This window comes from Diceros bicornis, chromosome 5 (genome assembly GCF_020826845.1).
Source record: "Diceros bicornis minor isolate mBicDic1 chromosome 5, mDicBic1.mat.cur, whole genome shotgun sequence".
Classification (NCBI taxonomy): domain Eukaryota; kingdom Metazoa; phylum Chordata; class Mammalia; order Perissodactyla; family Rhinocerotidae; genus Diceros; species Diceros bicornis.
This window is the reverse complement of record NC_080744.1, coordinates 97,566,232-97,586,873: the sequence shown is the minus strand read 5'-3', so window position 1 is coordinate 97,586,873 and position 20,642 is coordinate 97,566,232. Positions and strand designations below refer to the sequence as shown.

The 20,642-nt window shown below is 47.6% G+C and overlaps 1 protein-coding gene and 1 long non-coding RNA gene across 2 annotated transcripts; one reads left to right on the top strand and one right to left on the bottom strand.

Moving 5' to 3' along the window:
• Nucleotides 1-53: 53 nt before the first annotated feature.
• Nucleotides 54-10,109, bottom strand: LOC131406524 (uncharacterized). Its single transcript, XR_009220165.1, has 3 exons — nucleotides 9,371-10,109; nucleotides 2,266-2,416; nucleotides 54-455 (listed from the first exon to the last, which is right to left on the bottom strand). It is a non-coding gene; the product is annotated as an uncharacterized LOC131406524 (long non-coding RNA).
• A 1,453-nt stretch (nucleotides 10,110-11,562) lies between these two features.
• Nucleotides 11,563-13,312, top strand: TLNRD1 (talin rod domain containing 1). The gene has a single exon (XM_058542587.1). The coding sequence runs from the start codon at nucleotides 11,564-11,566 to the stop codon at nucleotides 12,650-12,652; it is 1,089 nt and encodes a 362-aa protein (XP_058398570.1). The 5' UTR covers nucleotide 11,563; the 3' UTR covers nucleotides 12,653-13,312.
• Nucleotides 13,313-20,642: the final 7,330 nt, after the last annotated feature.

Genomic DNA, 20,642 nt, shown 5'->3' with positions numbered 1-20,642 from the left:
CCGGCCCGCGCTAGCCTACCAGGCCCCGCCCCGTCCTAGTTCCTCCAGCCTCCGCCCCCGGGAGCCCCGCCTCTCCGCCATGTTGGCCCCGCCCCGCCCCGCGGCTCCGCCCCGCGGCCGCGCTGAGCCTCTCTGCCCTGGCTGGCCGCACCGAGGCCTCGGGTTCACTTCCCGCCCGAGGCCGGCCTTCCGTTCTCTGACGCGCGGGCCGGGTCACGGGTTCCCACGCGGCCAGGAACCCTCAAATCCTCCGGGGCCTCAGTTTCTCTCTCTGCCGTGGGATGGAGTGGAGCTGGAAGTTCGGTGGCCGCCGGTTCGGAGTGTCCCCGGTTCTCCGCGGTCCCTGAGAGTGGCCGGGGAGAGGAGGGCGGGGCGTCTGGCCCGCGGCTTCCTGCTGGGCTCGGAGGTTCAGTTCGCCGGCTTCCATGCCGCTGTCATCGCTCCAACTCGGAAAGCTCGTTCAAAAAGTCATTACTTTTCGTTTTTAAAAGCGCTTCAGTATTTCTTCTGATTTTAACCTCATACTGTAGGCTCTGACTAATCCTTTTCAAGGTTGAATCATTCTATCTTTTGTTTTCTTACTTAAAAAGATTCTGGCTAGAGACGCTTTAAAACTCCACAAGTTCTAAATGGCTGATCTGCTTTCTTTTACATTTTTAATTACATAAGAAAGACATGAATCACTCACTGCAGCTGTAAAACGTTTGAACATTATACAAAGTTCCAGACTTTGACTCTACCCCACAATTCTACTCCACACCCACCACAGTTACCAGTTTGTTGCGTACCATATACATTTTTCTGTGCATTTACAAACATCAAATGTCTCTAGAAATGGTTTTGTTGCATTTATATGTGTGTTTATGGCAACATACTGTACAAATAGTTTATTTCCTTATTACTCTTTTTTTTTTTTTTTTTGAGAAAGATCAGTCCTGAGCTAACGTCTCCTTTTTCTGCCAAGGAAGATTGGCCCTGGGCTAACACCCGTGCCCCTCTTCCTCTACTTTATATGGGACGCCACCACAGCATGGCTTGACAAACGGTGCATCGGTGCATGCCCGGGATCCAAACCTGCAAACCCCAGGCTGCTGAAGTGGAGCGCGCACACTTAACCACTGCACCACTGCACCGGCCGCTCCTTATTACTCTTTTGATGGGCCTTTATTACCAATTTTTCCCCTATTACAAAAAAAATAGAGCCATGATATCTCTCTTTATTCATGCCTCATGTTGTGGGCTGAATTGTATCCCCCAAAATTTCATATGTTGAAGTCCTACTCCCCAGCCCCTCAGAATGTGACTGTATTTGGAGGTAAGGTCTTTAAAGAGCTAAGTTAAAATGAAGTCATTAGGGTGGGCTGTAATCCAATAGGACTGATGTCCTTATTAGAACTGGAAATTTGGACATAATCATGTTTGGGAGGAGACCATGTGAAGACCCAGGGAAAGATGGCAGTCTGCAAGCCAGGGGGAGAGATCTCAGAAGAAACCAACCTTGCTGACACCTTCATCTGGGACTTCTAGCCTCCAGAGCTATGAGAAAATAAATTTCTGTTGTTTAAGCCACATAGTCTGTGGTACTTTTTTACGGCAGTCCTAGCACACTAATACACCTTTTCGGATAGGATTAATAAGCTGCATATAACAGAAAATGGAATTTTTTTTAACAGTTTTATTTATTTATTTACTTTCTTGTGAGGAAGATCAGCCCTGAGCTAGCATCCGTGCTAATCCTCCTCATTTTTTGCTGAGGAAGACCAGCTCTGAGCTAACATCTATTGCCAATCCTCCTCCTTTTTTTTTCCCCCCGTGAAGCCTCAGTAGATAGTTGTATGTCATAGTTGCACATCCTTCTAGTTGCTGTATGTGGGACGCGGCCTCGGCATGGCTGGAGAAGCGGTGCGTCGGTGCACGCCTGGGATCCGAACCCAGGCCGCCAGAAGCGGAGCGCATGCACTTAGCCGCTAAGCCACGGGGCCAGCCCAGAAAATGGAATTTTTTTAAAAAGTGGTTTAAACAAGACAGAGGGCTTTGTTGTTATTGTCTGATTTTTCTTTTATGGAAACTGAGCATCTAGGGCTGATATTGTGGCTCCCCAGTCATCTGGCACCTAGCCTCTTTCTCATCCTGCTCCATCACACTGGCCTATGGCTTCCATCCTCAAGCTCACCGCAAGTTCCGAGATGGCTACTGGAGCTCCAGCCATCAAGGTGACTTTCATCCAGAGGAAGAAAGAAGGGAGGAAGGCCAAAGGGAGCATACCTTTCAATGGAGTCAGCTTCCTGTAAGCAGCCTTCTTGGACGTGCCACGGAGCACTGCTGTTTACATTCCATTGGCTGGAACCCAGCCCTCCAAGGGAGGCTGAAACAGCCTTCCAGCTCCATACATTGTCACCCCAAATAACGCTGGGCTCTGTTAACAAGGGAGAAGAGGAAGTGGATGTCGAGTAGGCAGCTAGCTGACGATGTCTGCCTCACCTTCGCTCTTAGGACCACTGCTGTTTAAATTCTCTGTCCTGGAGTGGTGGCTGATGTTCTACATATGCGTGCATGTATCTATATACAAGCGTTTTCTGTCGACGGTGAGCAGAAACAACTCATAAGAGAAAGAGGGTTTTTTCTTTTCTTTTCTTTTCTGAAATCATAGGGGAAATGTCATAAGCTTTCTCCCCAGGGCGCATTGCTCCACCCAGTGGCTTGGAGCCGTGTCCTGGTGCAGTCATGCTAAAAAACATGCACAGCTGTGGTCGATCATGTGCTCTTCTGGGAGGGGTCACCCTGGTAATCCATTTTGCCAGCTGCCAAGTTAAGGTGCAGAAGTGCTGGGATTTCTTGTCCACAGTATCTAGTTCTATAGAATAAAAGTCATTAAGTGTTTTACAGAAACTGTTGGGATTGTGTAAAAAAATTCCAGGGCTACTGACTTTCATCTAAGGAGGAAATCAATTCAGTTTATAATCCACCGATGTGAAAACATCTGGATTGATGGCATTTTCACCATTTTGGTGTTTGGAACTTGATTCAGTTCACCTCTGCAAGAATTTATTTCCCAAGGGCCTCCTGTCAACCAAGAACCAGGCGAGACACCGATGGGGAGATTAATTGAACAAGGTCCCTGCTCCACAGAGACTGCAGGCCAGCAGAGAAGAGAAACAACACACAGTGAGTAGAGTGTGTATTACAGGAGGTCAGGACCTGATATGATGAGAATAATATCCTTATTTCAAATAAAAGGAAACCCTGGTTTTGGAATTACATAATTTGTCTGAGATCACACAGCTAGTGAAGCGGCAAGAATCTGAGCCAAGGGGTACTGGATGATGAGGTGTGTCTTTCCTCCACCATGGCATGGTCTGGGTTACTCATCCAGGCACTCAGCATAGTTGGACTGGGAACCCTATGAGAGTTCCATTGAAAAGGAGTCTGAAGGCGGGAATGCTCAGATGGGGTGAGAGGAGAATCTGAACCAGGTCTGAGGCAGGGTAGCAGAGCAGGAGAGGAGGGGACAAAAGTGAAAGAGATTGTATGGTTATGGCCTAAATGAAGCCACTAGCCTCTCATTGCTCTGGGATTTAATACTAACCACACCTCTAAGTGGTTTGGTGACTGCAGATGGTAAAATGGAATCTCAGATCTAACTTGTGTCCTAACCTGGGGTCATCTTGGCCTGTGTCATCCCACAACAAAGGAAGGATGCCTCAGCTGGAGGGTGCAGCAAGAGTTCTAGCAATGTTTGGAATCAGGCAGGGGTGATCCTCAAAATATTGAAAAACTGAAATGGCACAGTTACCATGTAATCAGAACTGAGGCCTATGACCTGAAAGGTAAAGCATGTTCTGGAGGCTCTGGTGGAGCAAACATTAACCCTTTAAAGACTGGATCATGGGGCACTGGGCGAGGAAGGTCCTGGGGGGTGGGACCAGGTTGGAGATAGGGGAGGCAGGGACTATTTACCATTCTTTTGCTCCTTTTTAATCCAGTGCAAGAAGAGGCATCGCGCATCTCCTGACCTTTACCCGCCCCTAAATTTACTCACATATAGCAACCAACTGATTATCTTTTACTGTAATTCCTGATTTTCAGGAGGGAATGTGATTGGCCCAGGCTGGGACGGATATTCATTCCTGGTCACCATCATTACTTGTGAACAGGAGAGCAGGACTCATATAATTAAATATAACAATTAAAACTTGTGTTTGGGGCCAGCCCCGTGGCCTAGTGGTTAAGTTTGGCACATTATGCTTCAGTGGCTCAGGGTTCTGTTCCCGGGCATGGACCTACACAACTCGGCAGCAGCCATGCTGTGGTGGCATCCCACATACAAAGTAGAGGAAGATTGGCAACAAATGTTAGCTCAGGGTGCATCTTCCCCAAGCAAAAAGAGGAAGATTGGCAACAGATGTTAGCTCTGGGCGAGTCTTCCCCAGAAAAAAAAAAAAAAGCATAAATAAATAAACTGTATTTAAAAAACCCAAAAAACAAAAAAATTTCTGTTTGCCAAACACCATGAAAAAAAGCTAAAAGACAAATAGTAAAGTGGGAGGAAAACTCCAACATGGCACATACAAAAATATCTTCCAAATCAGTAAGAAAAAGATGAACGCCCCAATTGAAAAATGGGAAAGGATATGAACAATATTTTTATGTATCCAAAATAAATAAATGACGAATTTATATATGAAAAAAAGTGCAGAACCTCACTAGGTATCAAAGAAATGCAAATTCAAACAAGATCTAATTTTTTGCCTGTCAGTTGGGCCAGGATAAAAACAAGGATAGTGTACACTGCTGGCAAGGCTCCGGAAACAATATTCTCTTTCACCTCTGGGGGTGGAGTTTTTCTGCATGAAATTTAGATGAAATGTATCAAAACCCTCAAAAATGTGCATAATCTCTGATTAGCAATTCCACTTCGGAGAACTGACTCCAAGAATAAACATCGGAAATAATAGTAATGATAATAATATGGAGCACTCGCTATGTGGCAGGTACTCTTCTGAATGCATTACGTGTATTTCTTCATTCATTCATTGTAATGATGCTACTAACACTTTCCTAAGAGGGGAAAACAGGAACCATTCTAAATGTTCAAAAATAGTAGATGGTAAAACCTGTAATTACATATTGTAAATTATAGTCCACTCATACAATAGAAGCACTGCAATCATTAAATATGATATCATAGATATATATTTGTTGGTATTAAAGATGTTCATTTTATATTACTAAATGATATAATGTTATAAAATGGTATTAAAATTATATGGATATGCATGGGAAAATAGAAGCAAATATGTATATGATGGCTACCTCTGAGTGGGATTTCATATCGGTTGTATTTTAAAAGGGAGGGAATGCACATAACCACACTGATGCCCCCAAAATATTGATTGATACCGTTCTCTCCACTAAGATTTGAGAAGAAAAAGTCCAATTTCAACCGAAATTTTCAGAATAATACAGTTAATCCAAATTATCCATAATACTGCAATTGACTTGAAAATCTGGGGATGAGATCTGAATCTCCTGAGAGGAAAAGGCAAGACTTTTATCTGTGTTATCTGAAACATTGCCTGTACTTTGCAGCGCACATATGTGCAATTTTGTTTAGAGAACTCGATCTCTGTTTCCAAAGAATCATCTCCCTGGATTCTCCCAAACAAGCTGTAAGAGGAACAGGGTGAACACACTTGCTAAGCAAACAGGCCTCGGACCTACGCTTCGATCTTAGAGCCCTGAGCTATAGATCACTATCACAAAAGGGCTGCCCTGCTGTGCGTTCATGAATGTCCATGACTTTCTGTCCGTTACTGAGTGAAAGCTGTGGGCAACCAGATTTTCGTTCAGGCCGCCTTTCTTACAGAGAATTGCAAATGAACTAATTCATTAACTTATTACTTCCACAAACATTTATTGATGACATGCAGTGCATGAGGTGTGGGGGAGAGATGAACACAGAGTCACACCAATGGTTACAAATACACTACACTAATGGCCACACTGAAGCTGTGCACACAGCACAGTCGGTGCAGACGGGCAGAAAATGCCTGATCTGTCTGGGGGCCAAGCAGGCTCCTTTCGAAGGAACAATAAATCTGTCAATCTATGGTTATTGACTGAGTGTGTGCTGGGCACCGTGAGAGATGTCAAAACTTGGTCAGGCATGAGTGGTGTCAGGAGTCCAGGAGCCCGCATCTTAACACTTACCTCTTTTCCCCTACAGGATTCTGGAGAACGGAAAATACATCCCAAGATCATGGGCCAGTAGGGAAATGGGGTAGAGAATTGATCTGTGAAAGCAGTCTTCATCTCCATGCAGGGCTCTCTGATAAACTAGATTGGAGAAGATTCCAGATCTCCTAGGTCTTGGGACCTGAATGCCCAGGTGTGCCTGCCAAGGTATGACTGTTGCTGCCCACAGGCCTCCCTCACACACTCAGCCTCAGGTGAACAGAGAGACAGCATGGAGGGAGGGAGGGTGGGTGGGAGGTGGGTATGGGGAGGATGTGAGAATGATGGTCGAAATCCTGCTGGGAACAAAACACACCAGAGAGCAAGAGGACACGCTGGGTAAGGAGAGTGGCCTGTCACAGAGTGGTCCTGCTCCCTTATGAACTGTGGCCCAACCAATGTCAGACTCTCATCCTTCACTGGGAGGCATGAGTGAGTCAGGGGACATGAGGGGTAGGGATAAATTTTCCAGATATAAATCTCTTTTCTTTAGAAGAGATATTAAAGGAAGATAATAAAGGCTGATGTTTGGCTATTTGTAAGAAAGACCGCCTGAGATTGATTTGGCCCATCTGTGAGCACAAACGGAAAGCACAGACAGTGCGCAGAAGGAAAGACACATTAGGACAAAGAATGCCCCTTACTGACCAGCAGGCGGCACTGTAGATCAGACACAGCTTGGTTATTGGTCTATAAAGTCTGGGGTGCGGTGTGCAAGTTGCATATCTAACTTTACAGATTACAACTTCACAGAATTACAGATTGGCTTTTCCTTGCCTCGTATGCATACAATGGGATATTATTCAGCTTTAAAAGGGAAGGAAATTCTGATACCTGCCACGATAACAATGAACTTTGAACACATTATTCTAAGTGAAATAAGCCAGACACACAGGGACAACTATTTATGATTCCACTTATGAGGTCCCTAGAGGAGTCAAATTTAGAGACAGAAAGTAGAATGGTGGTTACTAGGGGCTGGCGGAACGGGGAATAAGGAGTTGTTGTTTAACGGGTACAGACCTTCAGTTTGGGAAGATGCAAGATTTCTGGAGCTAGATGGTGGTGATGGTTGCATAACAACGTGAATGCACTTAATACCACTGAACTATGGTTAAGTTCACAAAAATGGCTAAGAAGGTCAATTTTACATTATGAATATTTTACCGCAATAAAAAAAAAATCTAGAGTGCTCATCCTGTTGTCTTATACCTGCCTAACGTCCAGGTGGTGGAAGCACCTTCTAGAACAAGGCAAGGAAGGACAGAAAGGATGTTTCCCCAATCCTGACTGCCCCAACCTCGGTCAATTCCACCTTTCCTCCCCAAACCCTCAGTTGGCTCGCTATTTGCATCTTGTTCATTCATTTATTTACTAAACGCCTACTAGGTGTTGCCCCTGAGCCAGGCACTGAGGCTACATTCTCCAGTGGCCATGCCATCTTCTGCACCTGCTGGTCTGCTCCCTTCACCTTGCCCAGCCAAGCCCCCAGGCCACATGTTTTCAGCTTTCTTCTCTCACTCAATTTCCATTTTAATGAAAAATACTTTGCATAGTACCTTAGTTCATACCATGTTTTATTTTTAAAAGAGGGTTCAAAGGGATAATAGGTGGAGTTTTCTAAAGAGAAAGCCCTCACTCCAGGGACTCTAGGGACAGACACAAACGGCCCTTCTCTATTAATCAAGTTAGACTAAAATATGCTATAGCAACAAACCACCCTCAGATCTCACGGCTTAGCACGGAGTATACTTCTGGCTCGTGTCACCTGTGCAACACAGGTCAATGGAGGGTCTGCTCCGCAGTCACCTAGGCTAATGGAGACTCTGCCATGTTTTAGCTGCACCACTTAGCAGTCTCCTCGGTTGTTCCTGCTAGATAAGAGTGGAGAAATACAGATTGGCTCTTTTTTTTTTTTTAATTTATATTTTGTTTCGTGAGGAAGATTAGCCCTGAGCTAACATCTCTCACCAATCCTCTTTCTGCTGAGGAAGACTGGCTCTGGGCTAACATCTGTGCCCATCTTTCTCCACCTTATATGGGATGCCATGGCAGCATGGCCTGACAAGCGTAGGTGCGCGCCAGGGATCCAAACACTGGGCCGCCACAGCGGATTGCGTGCACTAAACCACTACACCACCCGGCAGGCCCCCAGATTGGCTCTTTATTGCCTCAGCCCCGCACATCACTTCCACTTACATTTCACTGGGCAGAACTGATCACACGCCCCTGCCTGATTGCAATCGGACTATTTGGTGAGCAGTGTCATCTTTGCTGTAGTGTCTCTACTCTGTGCCCTCACTACACCAATAGTGAAACTGTGATGACTCGTGTGACTCTGCTGCCCTCTCTGGACTCGACCCTTCAGAAAGTGTAGCGCCCTCATATTACTTGTGTGCCTAGCATCGCTGGTCTTAGAGCGGTTTGGCGAATACATCAGGCATAGAGGGAAGGGTCTGACTTCTTTCTCATTTATAATAAGTTTCTGGAGCTACGGAGGACTAGGGTGCTATTCCTGGGCTACCAGAAAAAGAGCGTGATTTATCCAAGTGCTTTTCCCTCGTAGAAAAGTAACATAGATTAACCCTACAGAATTGCTGCTTGTTTAGAAAACTGTCAGTTTTATTGGCCTCAGTATACAAAGTAAGTGGGTTTGTCTATATTCTAGAAGATCTTTAGGGACGCTTTCAGTTATAAGTGGGGAGACCATCTGGGTGTGTATCTGTCGTTCCTGATTAATCTATTAATAGCATGTCTCAGTTCAAACAGCATGTCTCAAAACTGTTTCGGTTTGGACGACACGTTCTAAGGTCATCCTAGTTATAAGTAACTGAAAAAAGGTGACCCTGGCTCCTAGGAAGGGACAGAGAAACAAACACTTCCGTTCGCTAAACATCCCCAGCTTGTCTGGCTGGGCACCTACAGGGCCTGTTTGAGGACTAAGGGGTGGGGCACTTCAGGCGGAGGAAGCCCAGGACCTTCAACCACTTCCTGAAGAACAAGGTCTGGGTAAAAGGAAAAGAGGCTGGCGGTGCGCTCCTCCGCAGCCATCTGCTGTCTTCCTGACCTTAGAAAGGCTCTTAAGCCATCTGAGCATCAGTTTCCTTACCTGTAAAACGGGTATAACAATGCTTACCTCCAAAGGCTGCTTCTTTCATTTAACAGTGGCCACTATTATTCCATTATTGAGCCGAAGGCACAGAAGTTACGAGAGGGCAAACTGTGACGATCGAGGCTCATAATTCTAACAGCTACTATTTATGAGCCAAGTCCTCGGTCGGTGCACAGTATCTGATTTCGAGATGAGAAAACGGATACTTCGAGACAGAACTTGCACAAGGTCACACAACTCAGAAATGGCTGGGGAGAGACTGACGCCGGGAAGTCTAGTTCAAAGCCCGCGCTCTATGTAAGGGGCATTTAGTTAAAGGGAGGAAGCGGCGAGCATCCAGCCCCGCTCTTTGGACTCCATATCCAGTGCTCCTTCATTACCCTGCACAGCCTCCTCAGAATCCCACCATAGAAGAGGATCAAACACAACAAAGCGTAGGGGGAGAGCTTGGAAAGCTGCTCCATGTCCCGCAAAACGCGATGGTCGGACCCCAGCTTATCACTAGGGGATGGTATGGAGTGTCCGCCGCCCTTCAGTCCAGAGAACTGGCCACCTTTTAGACTTGCTTCCTTGGCGGGAAGGACGCGTGGAGCCCCCCGGTCTGGCTGAGAGCTTACGTAAGGCCAACTGGCGGCTGCGCCCCAGTCTCCCGAGGGTGTGCGCGGAGCCCCCGGCCCGGAGCAGGCCTCCCTCCCGTCCGCGCCCCCCGCTCTCGGCCGGGGACCGCCGAGGAGGATCGGGACCCCGGGCCGGGCGCCGGCGGCGACGGCGTTGGGCGGCGGCGTCCGCCCGCAGCCACCCAGCTTCCCGGGGGAGGAGCAGCGCATCGCGCAAGCATCCGGGAGCGGCGGTGGGGGCGGGAGGAAGGGCGAGAGGAGGAAGCGGGATTTAAACGAAAGGCGGTGACGCCACACAAAAGATTTCTATAGGCTCCAGGGAGGTTACGGCCGAGGCGCGGCGAGCCCGGGGGCGAGGCGCGGACGGGAAGAGGAAAAGCCTCCAGCGGCCCCAGCAGGCGCCGGCGCACCCACGGCCGCGCTCCGAGGTGAAGCGCGCGGGGAGAGGAGGCGGGTGTTTTCCCCGCTGCCTTTCGGCCCCCGCCCTTCCTTTCAGTTTCTCCCGGCTCGCTCGGAAGTTGGAGGTTGACAAAAATGGCAGGAGCCGGGGCCCGGGCGGGGTGCCGCAGCGCCGCGGGGACCTTCTGAGTTGGCGTGGCCGCGAGGAGACGCGCGCAGGGGCGTCCGATGCGCAGGGCCCGGGGTCCGGGGAGAGCTCAGCCGCCGCGGGCCCGAGGCGAGGAGGCGACGGGCATGGACTCGCGCCGACAGCGGGCGGCGGGCCGCGGGGCGCGCGGGCAGGGAGGGCGTGCCGCCCGGGCGCCGGGCCGCGCTCTGTGAACTGCGAGGCGGGAAGGGACCGCGCGGCACACCCGGGCGTGGCGGGCGGGCGAGAGCGCGAGCGGGACGGCCGCTGTGCGCAATCGGGGCAGGCTCCCGCCCGACTCTGACTCGGCGCGGCCGCGCCAGACCGGCCACACCCTCGGCCCTGCCGCCGCCGCCGGCGCCGCTTCCCGAGAGCCGGACCCAGGAGATGCGCCCGGGGCGGCCGCACGTCCCGAAGCGCCAGCCCCGGCGGCCGTCGCGGGGAAGTGCCGCCCGGCGGGGTCGCGGCGCCTGAAGCCCACGTGCGCCGCCGAGCCCGAGGTGGCTGACAGCAGAGTCCGCGGAGCCGCCGCCCGCGCTCCTCCCCGAGGAAAGGATTTTGATTTCAAAGAAAGGAAGGAAGGAAAGACAACTCCCAGCTCCCCCCTCCCGCCCTCCCCGCTCGGCGGTCGGGCCGGGCCATGCCCAGGAAGGCGGCGGCGGCGGCCCAACCGAAGGGACTTTCCTGGCAGCCCGGCGACGAGGAGCGGGATCTGTGAGTTCGCTCTGCCTCGGTTCATGGTTCCGGCAAGCCCTCGGAGAGGCCGAACGCTGCAGCGCCTCCTCGCACCCCGAAGAGCCTCCTGCGTTCCCTTGCCCTCGGACCCGCCCCGCGCCGCCCGGGCTCCGGCCGCCGCAGCCCAGTGCCCTCTGCCCGCGGCGGTGGATGGCATGATGGTGCGGAGAAGGCACCGCGGCCTTGGCCAGCTGAGTCGCGACGGCCGCGGGGGCGGCGGCAGTGGCAGTGGCGGTGGTAGTGGGCTCCCCAGCGGCATGCCAGTGCCCCCCGGGCGCGATGGCTAGCGGCAGCGCTGGGAAGCCCACTGGCGAGGCGGCTTCTCCGGCTCCTGCGAGCGCCGTCGGCGGGGCCTGCTCGCAGCCGCGGAAGAGGCTGGTGACCGTCTGCGACCACTGCAAGGGCAAGATGCAGCTGGTGGCCGATCTGCTGCTGCTGTCGAGCGAGGCGCGGCCCGTGCTCTTCGAGGGCCCCGCCTCCTCTTGTGCCGGCACCGAGTCCTTCGAGCAGTGCCGGGACACCATCATCGCGCGCACCAAGGGGCTCTCCATCCTCACCCACGACGTGCAGAGCCAGCTCAATATGGGCCGCTTCGGGGAGGCGGGGGACAGCCTGGTGGAGCTGGGCGACCTGGTGGTGTCGCTGACCGAGTGCTCTGCCCACGCGGCCTATCTGGCGGCCGTGGCCACACCGGGCGCGCAGCCCGCGCAGCCCGGCCTGGTGGACCGCTACCGCGTGACGCGCTGCCGCCACGAGGTGGAGCAGGGCTGCGCCGTGCTGCGCGCCACGCCGCTGGCCGATATGACGCCGCAGCTGCTGCTGGAGGTATCGCAGGGCCTGTCGCGCAACCTCAAGTTCCTGACGGACGCGTGCGCCCTGGCCAGCGACAAGTCTCGGGACCGCTTTTCGCGCGAGCAATTCAAGCTGGGCGTCAAGTGCATGAGCACGAGTGCGTCGGCGTTGCTGGCCTGCGTGCGAGAGGTTAAGGTGGCGCCCAGCGAGCTGGCCCGCAGCCGCTGCGCACTCTTCAGCGGGCCCTTGGTGCAGGCCGTGGGCGCCCTGGTGGGCTTCGCCACCGAGCCGCAGTTCCTGGGTCGCGCGGCGGCCGTGAGCGCCGAAGGCAAGGCGGTGCAGACCGCCATCCTGGGCGGCGCCATGAGCGTGGTGTCTGCCTGCGTGCTTCTGACCCAGTGCCTCAGGGATCTGGCGCAGCACCCCGACGGGGGCGCCAAGATGTCGGACCACAGGGAGAGGCTGAGGAACTCGGCCTGCGCCGTGTCTGAAGGCTGCACCCTGCTATCTCAGGCTTTAAGGGAGAGGTCTTCGCCCAGGACTTTACCGCCAGTGAATTCCAATTCTGTGAATTAGCATCCCCGGCCCCATACCCATTCTTCCACCCCCAGACTAAAGGAAGATACTTATCCTCTGCCCCTCTCCATTTATACCAAAGAAATCATAGGTGAAGTGCCCCCCACTCCCAACCCCCCCATGCTGAATGCTCGAGAGGAATCTTCCAGAAGACAGGGCCGTGCATACGATTTACACACGCACTTGGAGGGCCCTGGGGCCCACCAGCCCATCCTCAGTAGGGACCGGGAGATGGAAGATGTGTCATCTGCTGGTTGCGGTGTAATTCCCACACCCCACCCCAGCTCCTCTTCTGGAATTCCTCAACTAAATTTTATTCTTAATTGGGCAGGAAGGAAGTCATGGGTTCATTTCTTTTTTGGTCTTTTTTTTCCCTCTAATTAAAAGAAAAGTTACCTCAGTTTTCACTCCTTAGACATGGATGTAGCTACTTTTTTGTATAGTATTTTTTTAAGCAATCGTGTTGGGTTAGGTGTGTTCTTGGTGTGGAAAGAGTATTACTTTGCCATGTGATTTGCAAATGGGGGGAGGAGCTACTGTGAGTGTGTGTTTTATTTTTTAATTTACACTATAGAGTGATTTTCTTCCCCCAATGTCAAGTTTTTACCTTGCATGTACTGGAGTATTTATTTCATCTATTAAAATGTTATGTTTCTCAGATGGCTTTTTGCAATTATTGTTGATTCTCAATAATTGTAATGTTGCATGCCGCATGTCATCTATGGAAAGGTGCCCTGGAAAGTCTACTTAAGTAGCAGTGAGGTAGGGGTCCCCAATCCTCAACCCTTTCTGCTTTACCCTTGAGTTCTTTGAGTAGCCTAGAATTCAAGACAAGAGAACTGTGTATAACACTCACCTTGTAAAGGCAGGTGACACCAACGTGATTGGACTGTGTACAGTGCTGGAACGGGGCTATTGGGGTTTTTGTCTTGTCTCTAGTTTCTCCTGGAAAGTAATTTAGAACCCTTTGTCTCTGCTCATCTTTCTGTCCTGATGAACAGTGGTTCAGGCGGACTGAAGTCTGATTGTATTCTGCCTGTCTTTTCCAGACTCTTCCTAATCTCGAGTGGTATGCCAGCCTTCTCAGGTCAGAAGGTCTGTGCCTGGAACAGTAAAAGTACTGTATATCAAATGAGAGTATGTGGCCTCTTTCACGTAGACAGATCTATTCAGACAAAATCCATTTACTCATGATTTTAGAAAAAAGCATAGAGTGTTCTAGACTGTTTAACAGAGAGAGATATTCTGGAAAGTGTTTAGAACTTTCTAGAGCCACAGCATAATTGCAGGCAAAGGACTTATTTTTGTGACCTTGATCTAAGATACCCTGCTTGATTGTGTGTTGCAAGAATGCTTTGTTAATTGAAATTTGGAGTTATTTTAAGACAGTGTGTCCTTTCTGCAGGCATTTTAAGAAGAACTTTTTGAAGGGAGAAGGTTGTATAGTTTTGCTGACCCTAGTTAGGTTTTGAACCTTTTCCCCCTGAAAGCACAGCAGATTTATTTGCAGTGCTTGCCCTTGAAAAGCCACATGGGGAAAAACTCATACATGCTTTAAATTTGTCAATTTACATTTTTCTTGGGATTTGTTGTGCCTAAACCTCCATAGATCTATAAAGAAAGAATTCTTCACTGTAGTATGTTAGAGAGAGGAAAGTCATGTTGACTGTTTTACTTGAATGCCTGTATTTATTGCAAGAACATCCTATTCCACGTGTCAAACCTCTTTAAACCTGTGTTGGGTGAGACTAGGACTGTTCGGCTTTTCTGGATTTGAAGTTTGAACAAGTCTCAGAATGGTAGGGTGTGTGTGTTTAAAAAAGTGGTCAGGGAAGCCATTGTTTTTCTCTCGTAGGTCCTGGTAGATTTAAATTTTAAAGTTTTTAAAGGATGAAAATGACCTTGAGAATGTCTATTCCTCTTCCCCTGTCCTTCTTTAAGTCTGGATCAGTCAAGTTCAGGAAGTATTTTGGAGGTAGAAAACCTAACCCATGTGCCAATGAGAATCCTGCATTTATATAGGAATTTTTACTTATTTTTATTTGTTGGATTTACGAAAGTAATGCTACGGTTTATAATTACAAGGTTCATTTAGCCTATGCAGATCACAAAGAGTAAATTGAAAGGAAAAAAGTAAAATAAAATTAGGGCCAGAAATCTGTAAATTTGGTATTTGATTAAGAAAAAAAGAATTTGCTGATTGTTCCTTGGACTCATTCCTTGCAGAAGCAATTTTCAGGACAATGCAAGCCAAAAAAAAAAAATCACTTTCCTTATCTACTTAGATGAAGTTAACCAGCTAGTCACCAAATTAATTTTGAAACTTCTTTTTCTCTTAGCCAAGTGACAGTTGCTCTTAATGATTCTGTATGTTAAAGATTTTGACTTGTAATATTCAAAATCTCTGTCCTCTGAAGTTGTTATAAGTTTCAGTGGTGTTCTAACCTCTTTTTTTTCCATCTGTCTCTAAGATGAAGTTTGGGATTTTTCTTCCAGCAGGTGGCTTGAAATGAATTCTGTGTATGTTTTTTCCAGCAGGTTTCAGGAAACCAGAGTGAGGAAACGCACAGGGTTTCTGTGTGTCTGTACTGCTTAGCTAGGCAAGGGATTTGGGCACAGGTCTCTGACATTTTAACTTTCTTCCAGTGCACCAGGCTGTTAAACGTGTTTTTTAAATAGCGCTGATTTTTAAAAAGGAGCATCTCAGACCTATTTCATTGCTTTTAATAAGGTCAGCAGAGATGGTGGTTCCAGGAATAAAATCAGAGTGGCCTGATTTTTTTTTTTAATTAAACCATGCCAGAGTTATTTTAAGACATCAGTCCTTGGGCTCCTCTGACTTCCAAGGGCAAGTTTTCTTACACAGTGTTAATGGGCACCATCCTGACCTCGAATGTTGAAAACCTTCTTCCTTTGAATGGTCGTGAGAGAAGGAAATCATTATGGCTAAGTTCTCAGAACAAAACCTGTTATTTATGACAGTCAGCCCAAGTAAATGGGACAAAAGGCTTTCAAACTCAAGACTTGACTTAACTAGAGAAAAGCACAGCTCTGTCTTTCCTTGGCTGTTTTAAGCTTGGCCTTTTTCTATTACTTATTCTGAGTTGATGTTAGTAAATGCAAAAATTACGTGTGTGTGTGTGTGTGTCTTTTTTTCTCCCCCATCCTAATCTCTATCAGTTTTTTCTAATTTAGGGTCATATTTCTCAAGAAATATCGAAAGAGTTTGTAATTCTGGAAGCGTTAGTTAACATCGGATTGGTTATTTTACAAACACTTTTTTTTTTAAGGTGGCATAGGGATCTAAAATATTTGACAGTTTGGAACAGCTAATTTTAACAGAAACAACTGTTTTTCAGAATGAATGTGACTCTGGTAACATGCAGATCAGGCAGAGGATTTGAAAAACGCCTGCCAAAGCCACGGGAAAGGAGTTAGAGAAGAAATCCATATGACTTGAGCAGCACTTCTGCCTGAGGGCCGTCCCCTGGCCCGGTGCTCTGGTCTGCAGCAACGGGAGGAGCCCTGAAGGAGACCGTCTCTGGTTCCCAACGTGGACACAGATATTTGTTCCCTGCAGGCAAATTCTTGTCTTGATTAAAAAAAACTTTTTTTTTTGCATGAGTACGTGAAATGAATTGGCCTGTTTACCTAAGGAGGGTTTTTCTTTAGGGTTGTTTGGATAGATGACTTGTCTGCTTCCACTTCAGTGGCAGAAATCTCAAAGATTGAACTGTCCAGATAGTGTGTATAGAGGAAGCATGGTCCTAGTGTCTGTGACTGGAGTTGATTTAAGTGAAGTGCAAGGCCTCTTCAGGTCAGGGGCTGTGGTGTCTGGCACGTGTGTAGTTGTGTTTTGAAATGAATGTGTGTACAGGATGCCTGCAGCGCGTATACATAAGCAAGTGGTAAAATTGTTTCTGGAAATGAAGGTTATAATGGGCATTCATTCCGTAAATATTTACTGGGGGCCAAATGTGTGTGCCAGGCCCTGTGCTGGGCACGGGGTACAGCTGTGAGTGACACCTGGTTCCTCCCCTTGGGAAGACTCAGTGCTGCTCCATGCGTGGTTGGTGGACCCACAGCATGAGCAGCAGCCTCATCCTCGGCCTACCTCAGGCCTACGCAGTCAGAAACTTTGGGGGCGGAGCAGTCTGAGTCTTATCAGTCCCTCCCAGGTGGCTGATGCATGCCCACTCAGGAGAACCACTGGTCTGTGGAGCCTGCTGCTTTCCTTTTTTCTCCTCCCGCGCTGTAAGTCCACAATGCTGCTGTGTCAGGAGGTGGCAGCATTTTTGCAAGTTTCTTGTTTGCTCAGGTGTTTTTTTCTCCTGGATATTTTGAGCCCTTTTCTTCAGATAGAGAAGATAATTTAGTCTCTCCTGCCAATTTGGAATTGGCAGGTTTTTCTTTTGGGGTGCACATGTGTGTATGTGTGAGTGTTTATAAGTACGGAGTTCTCCCCCATCTCCCACCCGCCTTAAGCTGGCAAGTTAGCTTTCTATGTTTTTGCGTGTTGTTGACTCTGGTCCTGGAAAACTGGAACTAGCATACAACCTAATTAAAAATCAGCCCTGTAGCTCTTTGGCTGCCCAAGAAAGAGCACTTTGCTATGGAGTTTGTAAAATGTTCAGAACCAATGAAGCATACAGACTTATTCCAATGCTCATCTTAGAGATAACTGAAGTCTGCAACATACTCAGGAAATATGCCCCTTCAGGCCAACTGTGCACAAAGAGTTAGGATGATTTTTAGAGCCTCCTTACTCACAAGTGTGGTCCTGGGAGCTGGCATTGGCATCACCCAGGAACTTGGTAGATGGCAGAATCTTGGCCCCACCCTAGACCTATCCAATCAGAATCTACTCTTTGGCAAGATCTCTAGGTGGTGTCTGTGCACATTGAATTTGAGAAACAGTCTTTTAGGAGGTAAATGTCATGGCCATGGGTGAATCATGGCTTTATTCTTTCCTATGGGCACTTAGGCATTCATCATGTTTATTGAGATCTTTTCGGTTTATAAAGCGTGTTCATGTATGTTATGTAACTGGGTCCTTGGAGCCGTCTTCTGAGGTAGGCAGGTATAACTCATTGTACATGTCTAAACATCTGTACCCCGCTTTTCCCGTTGTACAAGTTAAATATTTATGATGAATTTCCATGCAGCCCAAGGCCTCACGCTGAGCTCCACAGACTCGTTCTATCTACTTCATAGGTCGTGGAAAGTATTATCTAAAACACTTTATGTTAAAGTCAATTTCCCCTAATAATCTTGCCTCTATCCTTCCGGTAATTTGGCACAGCAAGTGTATTGTGACACCCTCAAGGATGGCCCAGATAAAGAGCATAGCCCTGTCTTCTAAGTCTTCCTCTGTTATTCTGTGTGGCGGACTGCCCAGGTTCTCTGAAACATCGGATATGTTAAGTTCTTAAAACCACAACGTCGGTCAGATGTTTCAAGCTGCAGGGAAACGTTTGCATCCTGATTTAGATTTGTTAGCATAATTTAAAAATGAATTCATTTACTGATTTTAAACTTTATTTTAAGTATTCATTAATAACATACATGTATCCAGATTAGGACACAGAGAGGGAACTTTTTTTCATCCTGTGTTTCAGGAAGGGAAACATGTATGCCATGCATTCAGGATTAATGAGGATACCGCCCTGAAAAACTTTTGCTGAAATTGCAGAGCATCCCCAAAGTGTTAATAGTTTCCAACTTCCTTTTAATTTGCCTAAGTTTTAGATGGTACTTAACATACTGATCAAGTGAAAAATCACTAATTAGTTGCCTTGGTTATATTATCAGTCAACTTTTTTTTTTTTTTAATAATTTTATTTATTTATTTATTTTTTCCCCCAAAGCCCCACTAGATAGTTGTATGTCATAGTTGCACATCCTTCTATTTGCTGTATGTGGGACACAGCCTCAGCATGGCCTGAGAAGCGGTACGTCTGTGCACGCCTGGGATCCCAACCCGGGCCACCAGCAGCGGAGCACGTGCACTTAACCGCTAAGCCACGGGGCTGGCCCTATCAGTCAACTTTTTAGGAGACCTGGATTGATGTCAAACCTCCAGAAATTAGAGATATATTGTAGGAAACCTAGGTCAATTTAGTGCTTTCTGATTCCCTTTCAGTTTCAACTTTTCTTGTTTTGACGACCATCAGCTTTCCTGTTCTAAAATTAATGGCCAAGTCATTCCAGCACTTTCCTTCAGATAGAATTTTAGTGTAAAGATTTTCCTAAAAGTTTCCTTGGCAGCCAGGTTTTACTTAAACATTCCTTCTCCTGTAAGTTCCATGATAAAGATATTTCTACAAACATAAATATGATTCTAGTTTTATTATCACTTGGAATTTACTTTTTAAGGTGCGTAGGTATTTTGTGGTAGTAATGCTATGGAAAGTTGTCCATAGAACGGACAAAAATAGATCATCTGATATTTCAGCTCTCCTGATGATGGAATCATACTAATCCATAGCAATTTCCATGATATTATTTCTTTAAGTGGAGGCTGTGCTATGGGCAGTAGATAGATGTGGCTTGTGACCCAAGGGAGTCCCAGGAATATGGCTTTAAGTCCATTTTGGCTCAGCCACAATGACTCTGATAATTCAGGACAAAATAGGAGTTTTTCCACCAAGATTACCTGTATGACTAAAGCAGAACTATCGAGAATAGATAGGAAATAATTTTAAAGATGCATCCAGGGGCCAGCCTGGTGGTGTAGCGGTTAAGTTCACACACTCCGCTTCGGCGGCCTGGGGTTCTCGGGTGGACCTATGCACCACTTATCAAGCCATGCTGTGGGGGCGTCCCATATAAAGTAGAGGAAGATGGGCACAGATGCTAGCCCAGGGCCAATCTTCCTCAGCAAAAAGAGGAGGATTGGCAACAGATGTTAGTTCAGGGCTAATTTTCCTCATACACACACAGAAAAGATGCCTCCTTATAGGTGGTTCAAGTGTTCCAGGTCCTTCATCCCTCTCTGTCTGGAGCTCAACCTGAAGCTTCTTGCCCAATAAGGCTTCTGAAAACACTGGCAATTCTTGACTTCACTAGAACTTCTTGCTTCATCTTGGGCATCCACAGAACACCTGATAGAGCCACACTAATAATAGATGGGTATGTGAGACCGTTGTCACATGGGGTCAGGTTGCTGACAATGACACTACGTCATTAGTTGGGGCTAAAGTAGTGTTGGGTTTAGCAAGTCTGATGGTAAAGCGTTTATGATTTAGCAAACATTTACTAAGTGTCTGGGACAGTATTAGTCACGTTCTCTATATTACCTTATTTAAGAGGAACAACTCAAAGCCACATAGCTACTATCTGTTAGAAACAATCCCAGATGCCCCATTCTTTGTCTTCCTCAATAAAATCAATTTGGGATGCTGTTTGTCTTCCAGTAGAGATGTTTTCCAGGTACATCATGCTCTTGTGTCACATCGATATAACTGGAAAGAACAGGCCTGGGAAAGCATGGCTTTAGGAGTACTCACTGTTTAGATCACTGAAGAGTAGTGAGTAGGCATTGCCATGATTTGCCAGAACATCTCTTTAGATTTGATAAATTGTTTTAGTATAGAGGTTGATTCCTTTTTGGACATATGAGGATTATTCTCTTTAAATACTATAAGGATTGACATACACTATCTACTGGGCCTTTGGGGAAAAAAAACAAATTAAATACTACAAGGAAAAGGTTTTAAACATATATTAAAAATTTGAGGGCCGGCCCCGTGGCGTAGTGGTTAAGTGCGTGTGCTCCACTGCTGGCGGCCCGGGTTCGGATCCCAGGCGCGCACCGACGCACCACTTCTCCGGCCATGCTGAGGCCACGTCCCACATACAGCAACTAGAAAGATGTGCAGCTATGACATACAACTATCTACTGGGGCTTTGGGGGAAAAAATAAATAAATAAAATTATTAAAAAAAAAATTTGAGCCAATTTGATCTTTTCCCATGTAAATGTGTCCATG